At 35.6% G+C, this 17,104-nt stretch overlaps 1 protein-coding gene across 8 annotated transcripts in view; it reads right to left on the bottom strand.

The window, feature by feature from the left end:
- The window catches only part of arhgef28a (Rho guanine nucleotide exchange factor 28a), a 186,373-nt gene that overhangs the window by 74,223 nt on the left and 95,046 nt on the right, over positions 1-17,104 (bottom strand). For 7 of the 8 annotated variants that reach the window (XR_015935911.1, XM_088629161.1, XM_088629165.1 and 4 more), the window contains 5 exons: positions 16,657-16,797; positions 13,917-14,056; positions 11,668-11,715; positions 9,757-10,245; positions 6,040-6,349 (listed from right to left, as the gene is read on the bottom strand). Coding sequence is in view for 7 of the 8 variants with exons in the window: in XM_088629161.1 (XP_088485287.1) it covers positions 6,040-6,349; positions 9,757-10,245; positions 11,668-11,715; positions 13,917-14,056; positions 16,657-16,797 (1,128 nt within the window). In the remaining variant the exon portion in view is untranslated. The remainder of the gene's footprint in view (positions 1-6,039; positions 6,350-9,756; positions 10,246-11,667; positions 11,716-13,916; positions 14,057-16,656; positions 16,798-17,104) is intronic. The other variant, XM_088629163.1, reaches the window with a different exon arrangement.

Here is a 17,104-nt window from a genome sequence, read left to right as displayed (position 1 = left end):
AGTATGACCTAGGACTGTGGGAGCACATGAGAGTACCCAGAGGAAACCCACATGAACACAGGAAGAACATACAAATTCCACACAGATAGCACCCCAGGAACTGAACCCTGGACCCCAGCTCTGTGATGGACCCCAGCACTGCTCCACCATGCTACCCATTCCCCATTCAGTTCACTCCAAATTATAGTCTTTGTACAGTAAATTTGCAGTTGCATTAATGCATAACTCCCTATGGTGTCAGTGTAAATGAGAATGTGTTCTTAAATGATTTAAAAACAAATAAATTCAGTGTTCATCCCTGTCTAATGTACCATTTTGCTGAATAACAGTACACATGAAATATACACATTTGATAACATACATTAATAATCATAACTTGAATGCTCGTACTGAGCGTTTTGATATGTGAAAAAAGTTACAACAAAAACTGCAAAGAAAAACCAAAACACTAAAAAACGTTGACTGTAAAAGTTTTCCCTTTGCTATGGGAAACCTCACTGGTTTTTGGTTTTAATGCAAGGAGTTACATGTGGCACAAGCCCAACTAAGTGAATTACCAATCATCAGCATTCCTATAATCAAGAATAGTGGTTCAGCATTACGTTACGGAATGACGGTATGGAATTGCTTCTCATCAGCATGGGCCGAGATGTTTGTCAAGATTATGGTGTAAAATGATCAAATGATCAAAGTAGAGGGAAATCTTAGAGCAAAACCTGCTTAAGGTTTCTAAAACCTAAAAGTGTGATGGAAATTCCCATTTCGGCAAGACAGTGACTCAAAGCAAAAGGCTTAAAAAGAAGAAAGTGAATGTCCTTGAGTGGCTCAATCACAGTCCTGACTTGAATCTGACAGAGAATGTGAACAAGTCTTGAAAATTGCTGTCCATTGATGATTCCAAACCAACCTGACAGAGCTTGAGTGAAGTTGTAAAGAAGAATGGGAGAAAACTGCCTCATTGCAGTGAGCAAAGCTGGTAGAGACCTATACAAAAAGCCTCACAGCAGTATTTGCTGCCAAAGGTCCCTTTACCAGAAAATGACTCAAGGCCTCACAGTAAATTATGGTATCTTTCATTATAATACTTAACTTGGTTTTGTTCTGAGTGTATTTTACGACTTGTGCCCACACAATAATGTTTTGTTTACACAGTAACTGAATACAAACTTTGAACAGAATGCTGTATGAACTACAAGATTGAATATATCCTCAATAAAGGCTCCTTGCACACTGTTTTTTAAAGAGTAGCATGGATCCCTGCCAGTGACATCTGCTGGATCCTCTTGTGTAATAAACAAAAATGATTGTAGCCAATTACACTAGCAAATTTTCACCATGTATCAAAACTACAGGAAGACATTTTATTATTTGGATAAGTTAATGCAGTCCAAATCCTGTCGTATAAGGCTCCATGTGCTTTTGGAACAAATATCACTGGTTCTGGAGCCAGGAATGTGTGTAAAAAAGGTTGACCCTTCAGGATCTCTAATCATCAACTTATGTATGAATTGCTCCATTGTAACTCTTTAGGAGAACGTGTTTTAGGTGATTAATAACATGCCACTTTGATTAGTTCACTTGGAAATGACCTGTCTTGTTTTGTTTTAATAAATGATACTAAGGAAACATCACAGAATTCTCCATTCACATGTATAGTCTGTATCTTTGGAAGCAATTTCTCATGTTTTTTCATTTGTTTCTCATGGACTTTATTAAAATGAGTAATGTATGAAAATGTATTGACTTAGCTGCCTATTTTCAAAATGTCCTTTAACTTATTTCACCATAAAAATATGATTCTATGCAATAAATATGCAGATGTGCACTTTAAAAACATCACAAATTAGACATGGTTTATGGGGTTAATATCCTATTAAATGTGCTCTGAACGGTGTTCAGCTCTCATGTGGAAAGCTCACTAAATCATCTTTAAAATACAAAAACAAGAAATGCTTCCAAAGAGATGTCTCAGTGTGGGATGACAAGTTAAAGGAAAATGTTATGCCTGTAAGAAATGCACATGTACTTAAAATTCTACGAACAGGCCTAATAAGCCTAAATGTTATCCTTTACCCTTTGTGAACTATCTGGAAATACTATTTTGTTATTATAGTCAGTCTAGGACAAATGACAGTCTGGGTTTTATTAGGACATACAACACACAAATTAAAAATAAGTGAATAGAGATAGCATATGCTATTCTATTCTGTGTATTATTCTGTAAATTCTTGGTTAAGTAGCAATGGAAAACAGACTCAATGCACTTTATTTTGAGTGCTTCTCTATTAAAAAAAAGGCAAATACTAACTAACAGCTATTTCAATTAATAATCGAACATAATTAAAAGAAACACTATGTTTTTACTGTGTAAATTGTAACCCAGAAAATCAAATATTACTCATGCATCTCAAATTGCAGGTTGCAATTTTTTGGAGTGGGAACTGCATGTTCTAACATATAAATATCTACATTTTTTGTTGTGTGAATAACATCTGTGGCAAAATCTTGTTGATCTAAAAAACACATTTACAATTTTTCACTCTGGGACACGGAAATAATGCAGAGAATGACAGCAGACAAACCACTTCAGGTCGTTTATGTTAATTCCACTGTCATAACTTGATAGATTAAACAAGGTTTGGCACATACCTTGCAATTCTCTCATGTTCCATAAGGTGTGCCAATCTGAAGCTTTGTGGGAACTTGCCCTGAGGTCTAGCCCATGAATAAGGCTTATTTCGAGTCAGCATGCACAATAACCACGCTACTGTCTTATTATAAATAAATGCTCTTTTTTGCCTCAAGGAGCACACTACTAAAAGAGGTATATTAATCAAAATCACTAAACAAAGTGCCCTTAATTGGTAGTATTATTAGGGGAATTTTTTACTGTGCAGCACAGCATTTTGCCAAACCACAGTGATACCTGGAATGTTTTTATACTGAACAGGTGGTGGATATACAGTATACAGGTAACACAGTTACATGAAATGAAAAAAAAACAGCTACAAGTAAAAGGAATTTGACAACTGCAAGCAGTTTTGAAAGCTTCCAGGAAGTCAATTCTCATAGCGTGATTGAACGTCAAGTAAATTGAGAGGAAACTAGAATGAAAGTTGAAAATTGAGTTGTATAATAAGAATGAAAGATAATGGCAAATATGGAAATGAAATCCTGCTCAACTTTAACAGTGTGAGTGAAATCAAATAAATGAAAAACTCTTTCACCGAGTGTTGTAGTTTTTTCTCTGCTGTACAGTACAGTTTGGACAAGAAGTGTTTCTCTACCTACAGCAAATGCAATCCCTTCTCTACAATAATAATAAAGTCCCTCTGATACAAGCCTGATTGCAATGATGATAAAACAAGAACAAAGGACCACACCTCCAAATTAAGATTCAAAGTCAAGAGATAACAGAAAAGGCTATTTCTTGATTCTAACAAAAGGGCAGTTTACAATAGAGCTACTACTACACATCAGTGCAGAGGTTATACGACAGTGGTGGTCAAACAAAATGGTGGCAAGTTGGCCATTATGGTTCAATAGAAGCACCATTTTCCCATGTGTCCTATCACCAGATTGATACCAAGTTTAGTTAACTAGTCTTTGGGCAGGAGCAAACAATTTGGGAGGCCATATTTCAGCAAGTAGTTGGTGATCTAAAACAATCACAGCAAGGAATGAAGTACAAATTGGAGGCACCTTTGTGTGTTCCCTTAAATCTGCTGAGATTTTATTGGCCTGAAAGACACCAGCCATGTTTTTTAAACAGCCACATCTCAAGAACGGAGCAAAAGAATTATCATTACATTTTTTTCTGGTAGTGACAGTATAGACTAAACATTTGGAGAAAATTAGCTAAAACTTTAGTAGAAGAGGAATTAGCGTGACAGGCCGTATTTCACCAGGTATCTAATCACCTAATTGCCGCTCTGAAGCTTTTGAGTAAATTACTGATGCCTATAACTGTGGCCTGGAGTTTTTCTTGACTCAACTTGTGTTTCACTCCTCCAACATTAAGAGGTCCACACAGATAAAGCCACATCCAGTATTAAACAACCACCCCAATGCAGTCCCATAATTATCTTAGTCATTTACTTCAACTTGAATACATAGAGATTTATAGCAATATAACACATATGGCTACAAACAAATCCATTTTATTCTATCACACACAGCTGACCAATAAGCAGGAACATGTACTGTGTGTAATATGTTAACTGTATAGTTTTGCTTTGTCCAAAAAAATAAATAAATACTTTAATAATAATAAAAGGTCTGTTTTTAAAGTAAATTACACCATTTGTGTAATTTAATGTTATATACTGCTGTTAATTTTAATCACCAGTGGAGTGGTTTTACGCACTCTTCTTTCAATCAATTTCATTGATTGCCAGTGATGTGTTACCATATGAGGAAACCCTTCTTTCAGCATTCACAGAACTGTTATTGTTGTCTGTTTTCACTGACAAATATGGTTTAGCTTTTCTGTGTAAATTTGGGATTATGTGTTAACTTTACATTACAGAATCAATTTGAAGGTCTGAATCAAAAAGTTTTTGACAGAGGTCTGCATGTCTGAGTACAGTGGTTACCGTACAGAAGAGACTGGATACAGTATATAGTACAGGATCCATGTTTCATCTGTTTTCACTAGAAAGACAAAACAGGAAAAAGTTTTCCGTCCTTCATGATGGAAAAGCTGACAACTGATAAACTAACAATATACGACACTTTGGCTCATAAAATCTGAAGTAATATTTTTCCAGCTAGAGCCAATCTCCCTCAAATGACAACCCACACGGTAATGAGTTTGCTAAAGATTTTCAATCAATCAGCAATCATGCTTTCCAAATGAATTGCACAGTGCTGTCCTCCAAGTGCTCGATAAATGCACTGATTGATTTCAAGGTGAGAATGAAGACCATTATTATGTCAAGGAACATTGATTAAGTTGTACTGAAGGACGGAATAAGTCCACTGACAGAAAAAAACACCTTGAAAAAAATTTGTTGATTTTGAAGTCAGATGTTTTAAAATAACATGGTATTTACTGTAGGAGTTTCCATTTTTTAGTAAAAGCAAAGTAATGAGGAAACTGACAACAGTTACAACTATGGAAATGTCTTCTATTATTCTATGCAAATTCCTTGTCTTCTATCCACAGGTGCTCAGAGGTAAATCTCACAAGGTAAATTTCTAATAAAAATGTACTGCATAGAGATTGGAAAGATCACTCTTCAGACATTAATACACATTTAAGTGAATGTATTTTTTATTTTACTTACTGTTGAAGAAGGGATTTTATCCCAACTATGGAAAAAAGTATTTGGTTACAATTTTGTAGTCATGAAAAGTTTCAGCCAAGTCAGACAAGTGCCATTTGTCATGAGAGAGCAATGAAGGAAGCTTAGACATCCTGTTATATCAAACGTTTATACAGTACTGTAATGTCAGGCTTACTAAAGTTTAGGTTCCATAAGTAAAAATAAGGTTGGGATTAGTTAATTTGGGGGCATTAACTTTTATATCTGAATCTTTCCTTAAACTGGTTTTCAGCTGTCAGACTTTGATAGAACAAGCAAAAGGTGAATTGTTTTCAACCCACAGGTGTGCTTTTTTCTTCTGAATTTGTATGAACATGTTCATCTGAGTTTGTAATAGCACATATATAACACATATATGTAATAGCACATATATAATAGCACAGGCTGATGAAGAGTGATATTTTCCAATTAAAGCATTTTCTATGCTGTGCAATTAAAAAAAAACAGCAGTTCAGCCCATAAACCGTAGATGTGATAACCCCAGACCAAGTGAAATTGATGATTTTATATCCATTATATTACATTTTTATCATTGTCTTTGTTTTATAAAAAAACCTCTGCAACTTTAAAAGAAAATGTTAAACATTCTGCAAAACATTTAAGGACAACTATTACAAAGAGAAATCTCTTGCTCATCCCAAGTAGCTAACGTTGTAGCATCAATTATAACTGTATTTTGTAGCTTTTTAAATAAATTATTATTGTACCTTACCGTTATTTGCTCTGTCGCCGTGTCCTCCAGCGCTGGTCCCAGTATACAATGGAATTTGTTGTTGTGCGGTTGTCGTTCTTCTGCTTTGACTGGAGCCCAATGGATTGTACGAAAAGTCAGTTCTCTGGTTGCCCTGTTTGTTATTTGTTCTTACAATCACTGAGTTCAGATTGTTGTGTGCACTGGGATTATTTGTGTACACCAGAGAGCTTGTCCGGTGGTGGCTGTTCAGAGACATCTGCAAGGCTGCCTCGTTGACAAACACAGAGCCATCTCCATCAAAACTTTCCGAGCGGCTGTGACTTGTACCCTGGCAACAAAGAGAGACCAATATTAAGCTTCAGTCACTTGACAGCAGTTTAACAGCTGTTTTCCACACCCTGTTACCGACACAGTCGTGGTAAAAGTGTAAAAGAACTACAAGTACAGATTATTATCTCTATGACCAATATCTTTTTCTATCATTCTTTCTTTTCTTTTAAAATGAGAGCATAATAAGCACATTCATGTATTTTTCTTAACACGTTAGTCCTTCCATTATAATTATTTTCCTTTGGAAATGCAGCTTCTTCTTCCTAATCTTTCACTGTCTTACTTTTGTTCTGGACAACCTGCATTATGAAACTGGATTTCAACCAAGATCGCTCAATGAGAGTAAAAGAGACCTTGTTGAAGAACTCATGAGAGACAGCACTGGAGGAGAACACACTCTTCTAACATCTCTTTCCCTTCATGTACTCTTTTCTTTGCTATTGCTGTAAACTTTATTAAAGGGTGCACCACGTTTTCAAAGACCCAGACCCAGATTAAAACAGAAAGTATTTTCTATGTACATCATGTTATTGCTCCAACCCACACTCTCACTCTTCCCCTTTCCATCCCAACTTGAGTTCAGTTCAAGATCTTTGGCCTGGCTTTTCCTTCGCTCTGTCCTCTCCTACCTACAATCATTTGTCTCTCTTTATATTGTCTCTTGGCCCCTCCACTCCACATTTGCTGGGTGACCAGCCTTCATGTGCTTTATCTACCTCCATCCTTCGCTCACCTGTGGTTGAACTAGGTACTCAAGAATACTAGGATTTCACTGTGGTTTACATCTGCATGCCTTCTGTTGCTTGCAATTTCAGACTGCACTGGTACTTTAATCTTCTCCAGTCTCATGCGTACTTATGATTACGCTCTTTTCCTTTATTGCCATTCCATTTTACTGCACAAGTCATGTACATCTTCTAACTGCACTCCTTTGATTGTATTCAACATTGCCTCCTGTATCATGCCATCTCCTGTACTGCACTGTGTAAGGCATTTTGTTACACACTGTTACACTGTATTAAGGACCATTTCTGGTCCTGGAGTTCCCCTGTATTTGCTCCAACATTGTTTTTAAGCTATTTTATTTAATTTTTCTATTTTTTTTTAATCTTTGTAATTGGTACAGACCCTGAGTTAGTTAGGGAGTTTTGGGACAGCACTAATTTAGGTACATCAGCCGAAATACAATGAATGGGACTTATGCAGAAGGAAAACCACTGACTCACTGTGCTTTATACAGTTTCACTCTCACCACTGTCTGTTCATCATCAATTGATTGTGGATAACAGTCAAAATTTTGTATTAGCAAGTAGAGGACAGTTTATGCATGCTGAAATTAACAGATGATGCACTTTAACTAGGGTATTTTTGAAACCAAGAACAGAATGAAGAAAGAAGTGTAATCCAGCAGGCACATCAGTTACAGGCACTGATGATTAAGGGCCCATTTGGAACATAAACCGACTGAAACAGGGATACTCCAGGAATGGGATAGAGAAAAATTGATTTAGTTACTCCCCAGTGTATGAAATTCTATTTAACCCCCTGTAAATCATCTTTGAAAAAAGTATCAACTAATTTAATAAATACTACTAATAATATATTTAGATGACCAATATTGACACCCATGTCAACACTCTCACTACATACAGAAGTCAGAATCCATGTTTTTAATCTGAAATCTGAATAGAAATGCCATAGGCATTTTGGGAGTTCACCTACTGTAAGATACCTTTGTGAAAGCACCTGAAGTTAAAAAAATGCCTAAGCATGGAATGGAATGTTTAGGTTGTAAACAGGAAATGAAAAATGCCTGTACAGCTCTAAGTTTTGCAGAAAAAAAATATTCTATTTCTTAACCTGCATCAGCTCTTCAACATGAATAGCAACAAAATGAGTCAGCACCAGGAACTACCTGTATAACTCTTAGTTTTGTTCAGATCCTCTGTCTGTTATTGCTCCTTTTGTGAGTGGTATGAATAATATTTACGGTCATTTTATTTTGTTGACTTTGGGAAAATGAAGACACAGTCCCTTAAATGCAAAGGGGAATAAATTCGCATGACATAATTAAATCTGCTTTTCTGGGCTATTGGTGAATTGATTTTACTCTACTACCAATGTCGCTGTAATTATTTTGTCAGCATTTCTTTCAGAAAGCTTAATTATCATCAGTCATTAACTTCTTTATTAGAAGGTTGATTGCTTGGCATTAAGACTGCTGATTTTAAAATTACACTCATATTATCCTGCACGCATCACAAGTTTAATTAAGCTATTCTCTGAGAAGCACAGTAAAGGGAGTGCTTCAGCAAAAGGTAAGAAAATGAAATACTGACACGTGGTCTGTTGCAAAATGCATTAGCAGTGAATTTATGATTGATTTCAATCAAGATGTTAAAATCAATTGACTCCAGACTACCACACATCTTTTACCAGCCATGGGGATTTGAAAACCTTATTACAAATTGATGTATCTATTTATTATTTTTTAATTATTGGAATATTTAAATATCATATTTCACTGTCTCTACACCTTATGTACTTTTTCTTGTTTTTCAGCCTGTATGATTGTGTGTGGTACTGAGATAAAGAGGCACTGAGGAAAACTTGTCCTTTGCCCAGCTTTACAGTACAGTATAACAGAACTGTTAAACAGTCAGACATAAATATAACCCTCTAAAGAGTTGTATCTCAGTCAAAGTCAAACTTAAGCTTGTAATTAAATGATAAGCAATACATACTTGGGGCTACAGTATTTTAGCTTTTTTAAAACCTTTCCATATGGCATAATGAAGGAAGCAGAACAATGATTTATGAAGACATACTAACAACCACACACTTCAGGAAAAACATCGTTATACTGGAATAAATGTCCTAGGGGGAAAATACTCTTTTCTAGTAGAAACCATGCTGATATGTGTATACCATGAATTCCTTTGATATTTTAATTCCATAAAATTAAAAGAGGTGCTTTAGCACAGCTGACCTCTGAGATAATTACCTACATATTTTGCCAACTGAAGAAAACAAGGAAATATGTTAGTTCCAACATTTCGACAATATCATCTATTAACTGAGTGAACAATTTGCTTCAATAGCACGTAAGTTTTAATTGTCATGGCAAGTTTTTGATATGTTAGAAACGTAAACATTTTCCATCTGTTTCCCATTTTACACTTTTATTTGGTTTCTTGTCAGTGAGCAATAGTTATCTGGGATTTCCTTCTATTGGACAATTACTAGATAAACTGATAGATATATACTACTGGTAAACACACAAAAAAAGAAAGGCTAATCAATTAATAGAAAAGAAACAGGAAGTATTGCCAGGCACTATAAGCAGACAGAGGGTGAGGGTCATGTAAGTGACAGACGGATGGGTAGCTACAATCCCACAAGCACCTGGTTGCTCTCCAGTGGGATCATCATGACTGGCAGGCTTCTCTGGCGGTTGTGCCTCCAGCCCTGCAGCAGTCTCTGCTGGGTCTCCAGCTTCTCCCTCTCTTTCTCCACCAACTGCTGGCCCTCCCGCAGCCGCTCCAGGCTGTGCTGGTACTCGCGGAGCTGGGCCTCCAGCTCCTCCCGGTCGCGCTGGAGCTGCTCGGCCTGCAGGTGGCAGTCTCGCTCGCGGTGCTCCAGCTGGCTCTCCTTCTCCCCCTGCTGGCGCTGGCGAAGCTCGCACTCGCGCTCCCAGCGCTGCTGCTCCTGTCTGAGCTGGTTCTGCAGTCGCTGCGCCCCGGCCAGCTCCTCCCGCTGCTTCTCCAGGTTGCGTTGCTTCTCCTGTTCTTGCAGCAGGTTGCCACGGGAACTGGGAAGACGAGGCAAGCGCTCGTTTTCCTGTAGGATTAGCTTCTGGACTTCATAGCAGCTGTCCTGAATGGTCACTGCAGCCTAAAACAAAGATGCACACCACACAACACAGTCATGACTCTGTTTTTAAATTGCACTGTAAATTTCTGTCTAATTTAATAAACATACACATTACTATGCAACAGGCACAGATGTCTTAGACACAATTGGCAGTTACAATACACAGTATGGATGTTATAAACATCAACAATTTACTCAAAACCTCCACTAGTGTTTTCTATCGTTTCCACTTTGTTATCAATGCAACTAAGTTTGGACGTGAGTAAAACAAACTTTCCATTTACCAAACAATAAAAATAAGAAACTACACATAAGCAGGCGATATGAAGTGTTTCAGCAATTAATTGATTATATTTACCATTCAAATCTAACTGACAGGTGATCCTTAACATTAACATTGCTTCCCTCTACAAATACTTAAAGCTAAAAAGCTCTATTCCTAGTAAAAAAAACACAGATCTATCAGTAATAAGTTACCTTAACACAAAATAGTTACATTTCTGTAGAAGATCTCCACAGAACTGTTTGTGCACAAAGAAGGCAAAATGTTCCGAGACGAGTCGAATAATGCAACGTCTAGAAAAGACACTACAACAGTGTGCATTATGCACCTCTATATATAGAGCATTCTACACAACTCACTTGGGGTTTGATCTGTCAGTTCCAACTCACCAACCTTGCATTGCCAGTGCGGTGAGTCATACCTTATTACTTTGTTGAGAACACCTTCATTCTGGAGTAGTGACTGTAATTTAGATCTCTACAAAATGTAATACTCCCACATGTAATATGCACTTGGATTTTAAACATACTGTACACACAATATTTTTAAATCACTTAATTGTATGCATTGTTAGCAGCTTAATAATAATAGTAATATGGATTTACAAGCTTTTCTTCCCAAATCTGTAGAAATCCATTTATACTAATAAATGCTGTTAGAGAGTCTATTTTGAAATGTGAATAAAGATCACAACTATACAGCTCTCATTAAGGTTTATTCAAGTAACATATTTCTGAACTTAATATACTCCAGGAAGGTCAATAGTCTCTTCAACAGCTTATCCTGAATGCGAATGAGCCTTGACATTTCCTGAGAATACACCCCTTCTTGCTCAGTGGAAAAAAATGCATTAAAGCAACAATACTGAACACAAGACTGATGAGGCAATGCAGTTTCTCAAAAGTAATTCAATAAATTATACTAAACAGTACCTGAACCTGATGAAACACGTAGTGGAGGATATCTAATAATGTTTGTGATTGCAGATTTTTTATTACATTCAGAGGGTTAATAAATGAAGAGCCCAGAATACCCGAGAATAACCATTAGGACAAAAAAGAATTTTCTTACTCAGTAGACAGATATTATTTCACAGAACAACTCATAGATAAAACAGTATTCTCCTAGAGATTAACATCACAGTTAGTGAATGTTCTCACCTGTAGGCTGTAAAGTATCTGTGTCAAGCTCTGAACACTCTGCACCACCTGGAAAGCAAAATATGTATTCAAGAACATCATACTACATACAGCATTGGATGTATTCTTGTGCATGTTTGTGGTTGGATACATTCAAAAAAAGTTTTCTTCACTTTTAATACACAGAGTCATTGAAAGTACAATAAATAAGTACAGGGAATATGTCTTGTCTTCGACAGTCTTATAATTAATAAATACAAATTATATGGTGAAAAATACTACTAAAACAGTGTTAGAACATTATTTTATCTAAACTAACATAATTTATTACTAAATATTATGTAAAAAATAATGTAAATATAGTATATTTGAGAAATATAGGTATTTTGTCAGTATTTGTACATAATTACTCAGCAGTGATTTTTGGTGGTTAATCAAACTTTTCTAGTATGTCTAACATTTGTTTTTTGTGTGCAGGCTGCCACCTTGTGGTTTATTGATGTATAGCTGCTCTTTGGCCTCCATCAATTGAAACAGTTTGCTGCTTCTGAATCTGAATGCACATTTAACAGATAAATCACTCACGGACCATAAAGACCGCAAAGAGATCTTGATTCTGACATTCAAATAGCATTTCCATTGCTTCTTTATTGTATATATATATTTTATAAAAATATATTCACATATTTACATTTGATTTCCAATGAAATTCATCAAAATTAAACAAACACGAATTGTGGACCCATTAGCATTTGTTGCATTTAAAAGGTCTCTTCGTACACTATGGACACACTACATAATCCTAAAAACCTTGAATAATATACTTTAAATGTCTACAATAAATATATGACAAATACAAACTCTACAAATATTTTGTCACTTTCCTTTACCAGAAATGGGTTTTCAAATTAAACAATATTCTCTTTATGCTCTTCAAAATCAGGATATACTGATAGGTTACACCCGATATGAAGCTGTATAAGTTACTTCAGAGCTTATTCCATTTGTTCTTCAGTCTAAAAAAACGGTATTTTGTAAGACATTGCTGTAAAAAAGGTCAGCTAAAAGTATAATTCACTTCTCACCCAATATGAAAATATTCTTCACTGTGAATTATTTTACTTGCAGATATGTTTGAAAACACTGTTATGCAACGCAAATTTAAATGTTCTGTTCTTCTGCAAATGTTAAATAAGACTTTTTGTATACTACAATGATGTCTACACTGACCTCCAACTGTTCAACTGTGTAATCAGTACATTTAAATGGTATCACATCAACACAAAGAAAACAATATTTTTTAACATGCTGTATATAACATTTTACATGGTGTGTTGTAAGACAAAAAAGAAAATAAATTAAGGTTTCCAAACAAATATTTCTATACTGCAGCTGCAGAAGAAGGTCCCAAACACATCCTCGCCAAATGTTAACTATAAATGAGATAAACTATCATGAAGGGCAAATTATCTCCCCTGATTTATATCAATGTTCATTTTCAAGCTATTGTGTGGGTCTAAAAGCAAATAGCTTGGCTGTTTGTGTTCTGCTTTCTTTCTCAGAAACCTCTTTCTGTAAAATGGAGCTGTAGTTTATCTCTAACATAATTACTGTATGCTCGATATTGGCCAGACTTTTGCAGATTTCCTCTCCAATTTAACCAATTTTAAATTGTACTAAACTATGTATGATTAAAGGTCACATACATCTACATCTCAAGTAAATCCATTTACTGTGGCTGTAGAGGTCCTAAAATAAGAACTACATAAAAAGAAAAGAGTTTCTGATTATTTTGTCCTGGTTTTATAGCTAATCAGTATTCACTATCATCTCATTTCCATGAACGTACAATATAGTGATATTTACCATGGATAAAAAAATATGAGTATTAATCTTATACTTAGGAGCCCATACCACAAAATATTTGAAAGAAAATTGATGGGATCCCCATTATAAACAAAGTCTCAAAGAGCAAAGTACCCATGTAAAGACAAACGTAAAAGCAGGAAGTTTAACTTAATATAGCAACCCAACCAAAAGCAAAAAGCATAAAAAGTACACTGGATGAGAAACATTATACAGTAACATAAGATACCTTATGCACTTTCAGTAATAAACCAAGCTAAAACTGGTGGGACTTAATTACTATATTATATTAAGAAGAAAATATGGCAATTAAACTACAAACCTCAGCACCATTCTGTTTTGATGATTAAAGGTGGCATCTTTAACATTTATACAAAAGTTTGGTTATTAAATATGGTGTATACCTTTAGGTTAATATTGGTGGCATCCCCTCTTCTGACTTCAGTCGGGGATTGCAAAATGTCCCCAGACCACTCTCCTTCTCTCATTTCAGAGTCTGAAGTCAGAGACACAGAGCTCGAACTTTGAGTGTTCGGGTAATCTGCTGAAGACAAAGCAGAAAAAGAACAAATCAATATCAACATACAGTAGATGGCATTTCCAAAAGGTACTGTAATGAAGTAAATGTGATATTGAAAGGCATAATATTAATCACTTGATTTTAACAAAATACTTCCAACTGCATCATGCAACAGAGCTAACTGTATGTTTTAGATCGGTGCAGTGTTGGTCCAGTATAGCTGCACATTCATCTGGATATTAGTTTAGTTGAACACTCAGTCACTTAAGAAAAACTATTAATTTAAGATAACACAATATTTCAAGACACATACAGCAGATGGCATCTGTAAAACCTGAGAAATTGGGCTCTTTAAGGGATAAAGATCACTATGTCAGAAAAAATGCGGCATGCAATAATTTTCACAGAAGAAAGACATTGCAGAGATCACAGATTTAGCATTTTTATGGAGAAACTCTTTATTCTAAAGGAAGCTAGACTTGTCTAGTGAAAGATGTGAGGTCCTTGGGGAACAATCTGCTGTGGTTGACTATTTAAATCTTTCTTTTCCACTTGGAGTCAGCTGAACCACTCATACTTATAACACACTGGGGAGAGGAATTGAGTTTCTGAGTCAGCCACGTCTCAGTGGGCACTGATTGTCTGAAATCTGGCTCTGTAAAAAATTAGAGGCCTCTGGTGAAAGTTATTGTCAAACTTTGTAAAAGGAGCAGCTCTCCCCTGTATGGAATTACTCTAGTGTAGTCTAGAAAAAATCCACAAGATGTCATAGTTTCAAATGTGGTGTCCTTCAACAACACAAATAAAGTGATGGTTGCTATCCCACCAGGAAGAGGATGTAGGAAGACACCCAAATGTATCATCAGAACATCCGAAAAGTGGTTTGGAAGGCTAAATCTCACCCAAAGCAACAATTATGAATCTTTAAAAACTCACCAAGTACCTTCTTCAATAACTTGAAGCTACACTAAAGCCACATACAGTAAATACAAGGTAAAGTACAGTTTGTACATGGAACAGAACTAGGTGCACAACAATCAGCAACTACTCTCAAATTGGACAATAAGCACCGATGTGCCACAGGGATCTATTTTAGGCCTGTTGCTCTTCCTGTTCTATATAAATGGTTTGGATCCCAATATAGTCAGCAAACCAGTGGATACAAAAAATAGGAAGAGTGGAAAAACAAAAACAGGAGCAAGAGACTTACCAAATAACTTAAATCCATGGATTGGGCAGACAATTTTCAAATGAAATTTAACATTTACACAGGTACAGTAGTAATAAAAATATATTCTATATCTTCTGATTATCACAGGGTAATTTTGAGATGCAGAAAGCAATAGCATGTACAGTATGGAAGGATTTCTTTGTGTAGAATGCTCTGCGTTGATTATCAACAAAATGTGGGGAAGCAGAAAAGGCAAACAGAATCCTTGGATATCCAGCAAAAGTGCTGAATTTTAAAATTAAAAATGCTCTACTAAAACCCTAGATAATGTATTATATACAGTTTTTGCAGCATCCGCAAAAAGTCAAGTCTGTGAAAGAGGTCAAACAAGATCAAGATAATGATTTCTCAGGAAATATACAGTAGGGGTTGTCATATACTGTATAGACATGTCACATCTCTCCAGTCTAGGACAAAGGAGATTAGAGGGGATTTGATTCATATAAAATATTAAGGGGTAAAGATAGTGATGATGAGGAACTACATCACACTCAGTAATGAAACAAAGACATCGGACTGAATCTGGAAACTAAAAGTAAATTAACTGTCAATGTAGAATAGGTAATGTTTCTCTGAAAAATAAAATAAGCATGAGTTGTCAGGTATATGATTAGTATTGAAAAGCGAAGCTCATGTTGAAAATGAATGCCATCCCCTCTTAAAAGAATTGAAATGGATCTGTTCTACTTGTTTTGCATCCTTTGGGCCTGGTGTCCAAGGTCAAATTGAGGAATAGATAAGATTACAGACATTTATATAGATATTTTTTAGCCAAAATGGAAAGCCTTCTGCCGTTAGGCTCATGCTTGGTAAATGTATTTTATAATAGACTACATTTACAAAGCATGCATCAAAACCAAGTGACAAAAAAGTCAACAAAACATAAAAGATACGTTTTCATTGGTTAATTAACCAATCTGTTAATTGGTTCATTATCTGAAGAAAACAGTTCATGAGGACAGGCCGTGCAACCTGAAAGATTTGGAGAGAGTCTGCATGGAGTAATGGTGAAATATCCCCCTAACGAGTAGTTTAAGAGCATATTGGTACAGAAAGTGCTTCTTCAAGGTTATCCATCAAAGGAGACATCACAATATAAGGATTGCTGGGACATAAATAATGTTGAGTATCATGCATTTAGAAATACTTTCAATATTTAAACATACAAAACCGAAAATTATATTACATACATTATTATAAATAGTCTTTAGTTGTTTTATTTTTTTCAAATAATAATTATACTTTATTGATACAGTCATCAAAAACATCAAGCACACTTGGATTTTCATGCTAAATCAGCTTTTACTGTCATTACAGTTCTTCAAGGATATTCATGAATTTGGAAGCCGCTGTACCTCAAGAGGCTGATAAGAAATACAGTACTTGTACTTACATTCAGTTGGAGACTCTGGAATGCTACTAAAACTTCCAAAGTCTTTGAGTTTCCCTGGCGAGCTGGGTTCTGCAACACTCTCCTGTGATTGGCTGTCAGAGGACCATGACTGAGATGTCAGTGCAGCAGTTAGGTTTTCAGCTAAAGAAAGAGATTCATACATTAAATTCAATAAATGCTATTTATGCTGTATGTAGATTATGGAATTTGCCAGTGTTACACTTCAATACACAAATATTCCTTCCAGTTTAAAGCACATGGAATAAGTACTGATATTACTAGAAGAAAACTAAATGGGTGGATTAATAGTAAGAATGTATTCATTATGGGCAAAAAAAATCTAAATTAGATTACATGAGGAAAGAATAGACAGACCAGCAAAATCAAAGGGATTATGATGAAGCGGTACACAGATCTAAAGACCTTTTTTGTAGGGGAGTTCTACAAT

The sequence above is a fragment of the Lepisosteus platostomus genome, chromosome 4 (assembly GCF_059453375.1).
Source record: "Lepisosteus platostomus isolate fLepPlt1 chromosome 4, fLepPlt1.hap1, whole genome shotgun sequence".
NCBI classification, from domain to species: Eukaryota; Metazoa; Chordata; class Actinopteri; order Semionotiformes; family Lepisosteidae; genus Lepisosteus; species Lepisosteus platostomus.
The sequence above is the reverse complement of the archived record's forward strand: the minus strand, read 5'-3'. Positions and strand labels throughout refer to the sequence as shown.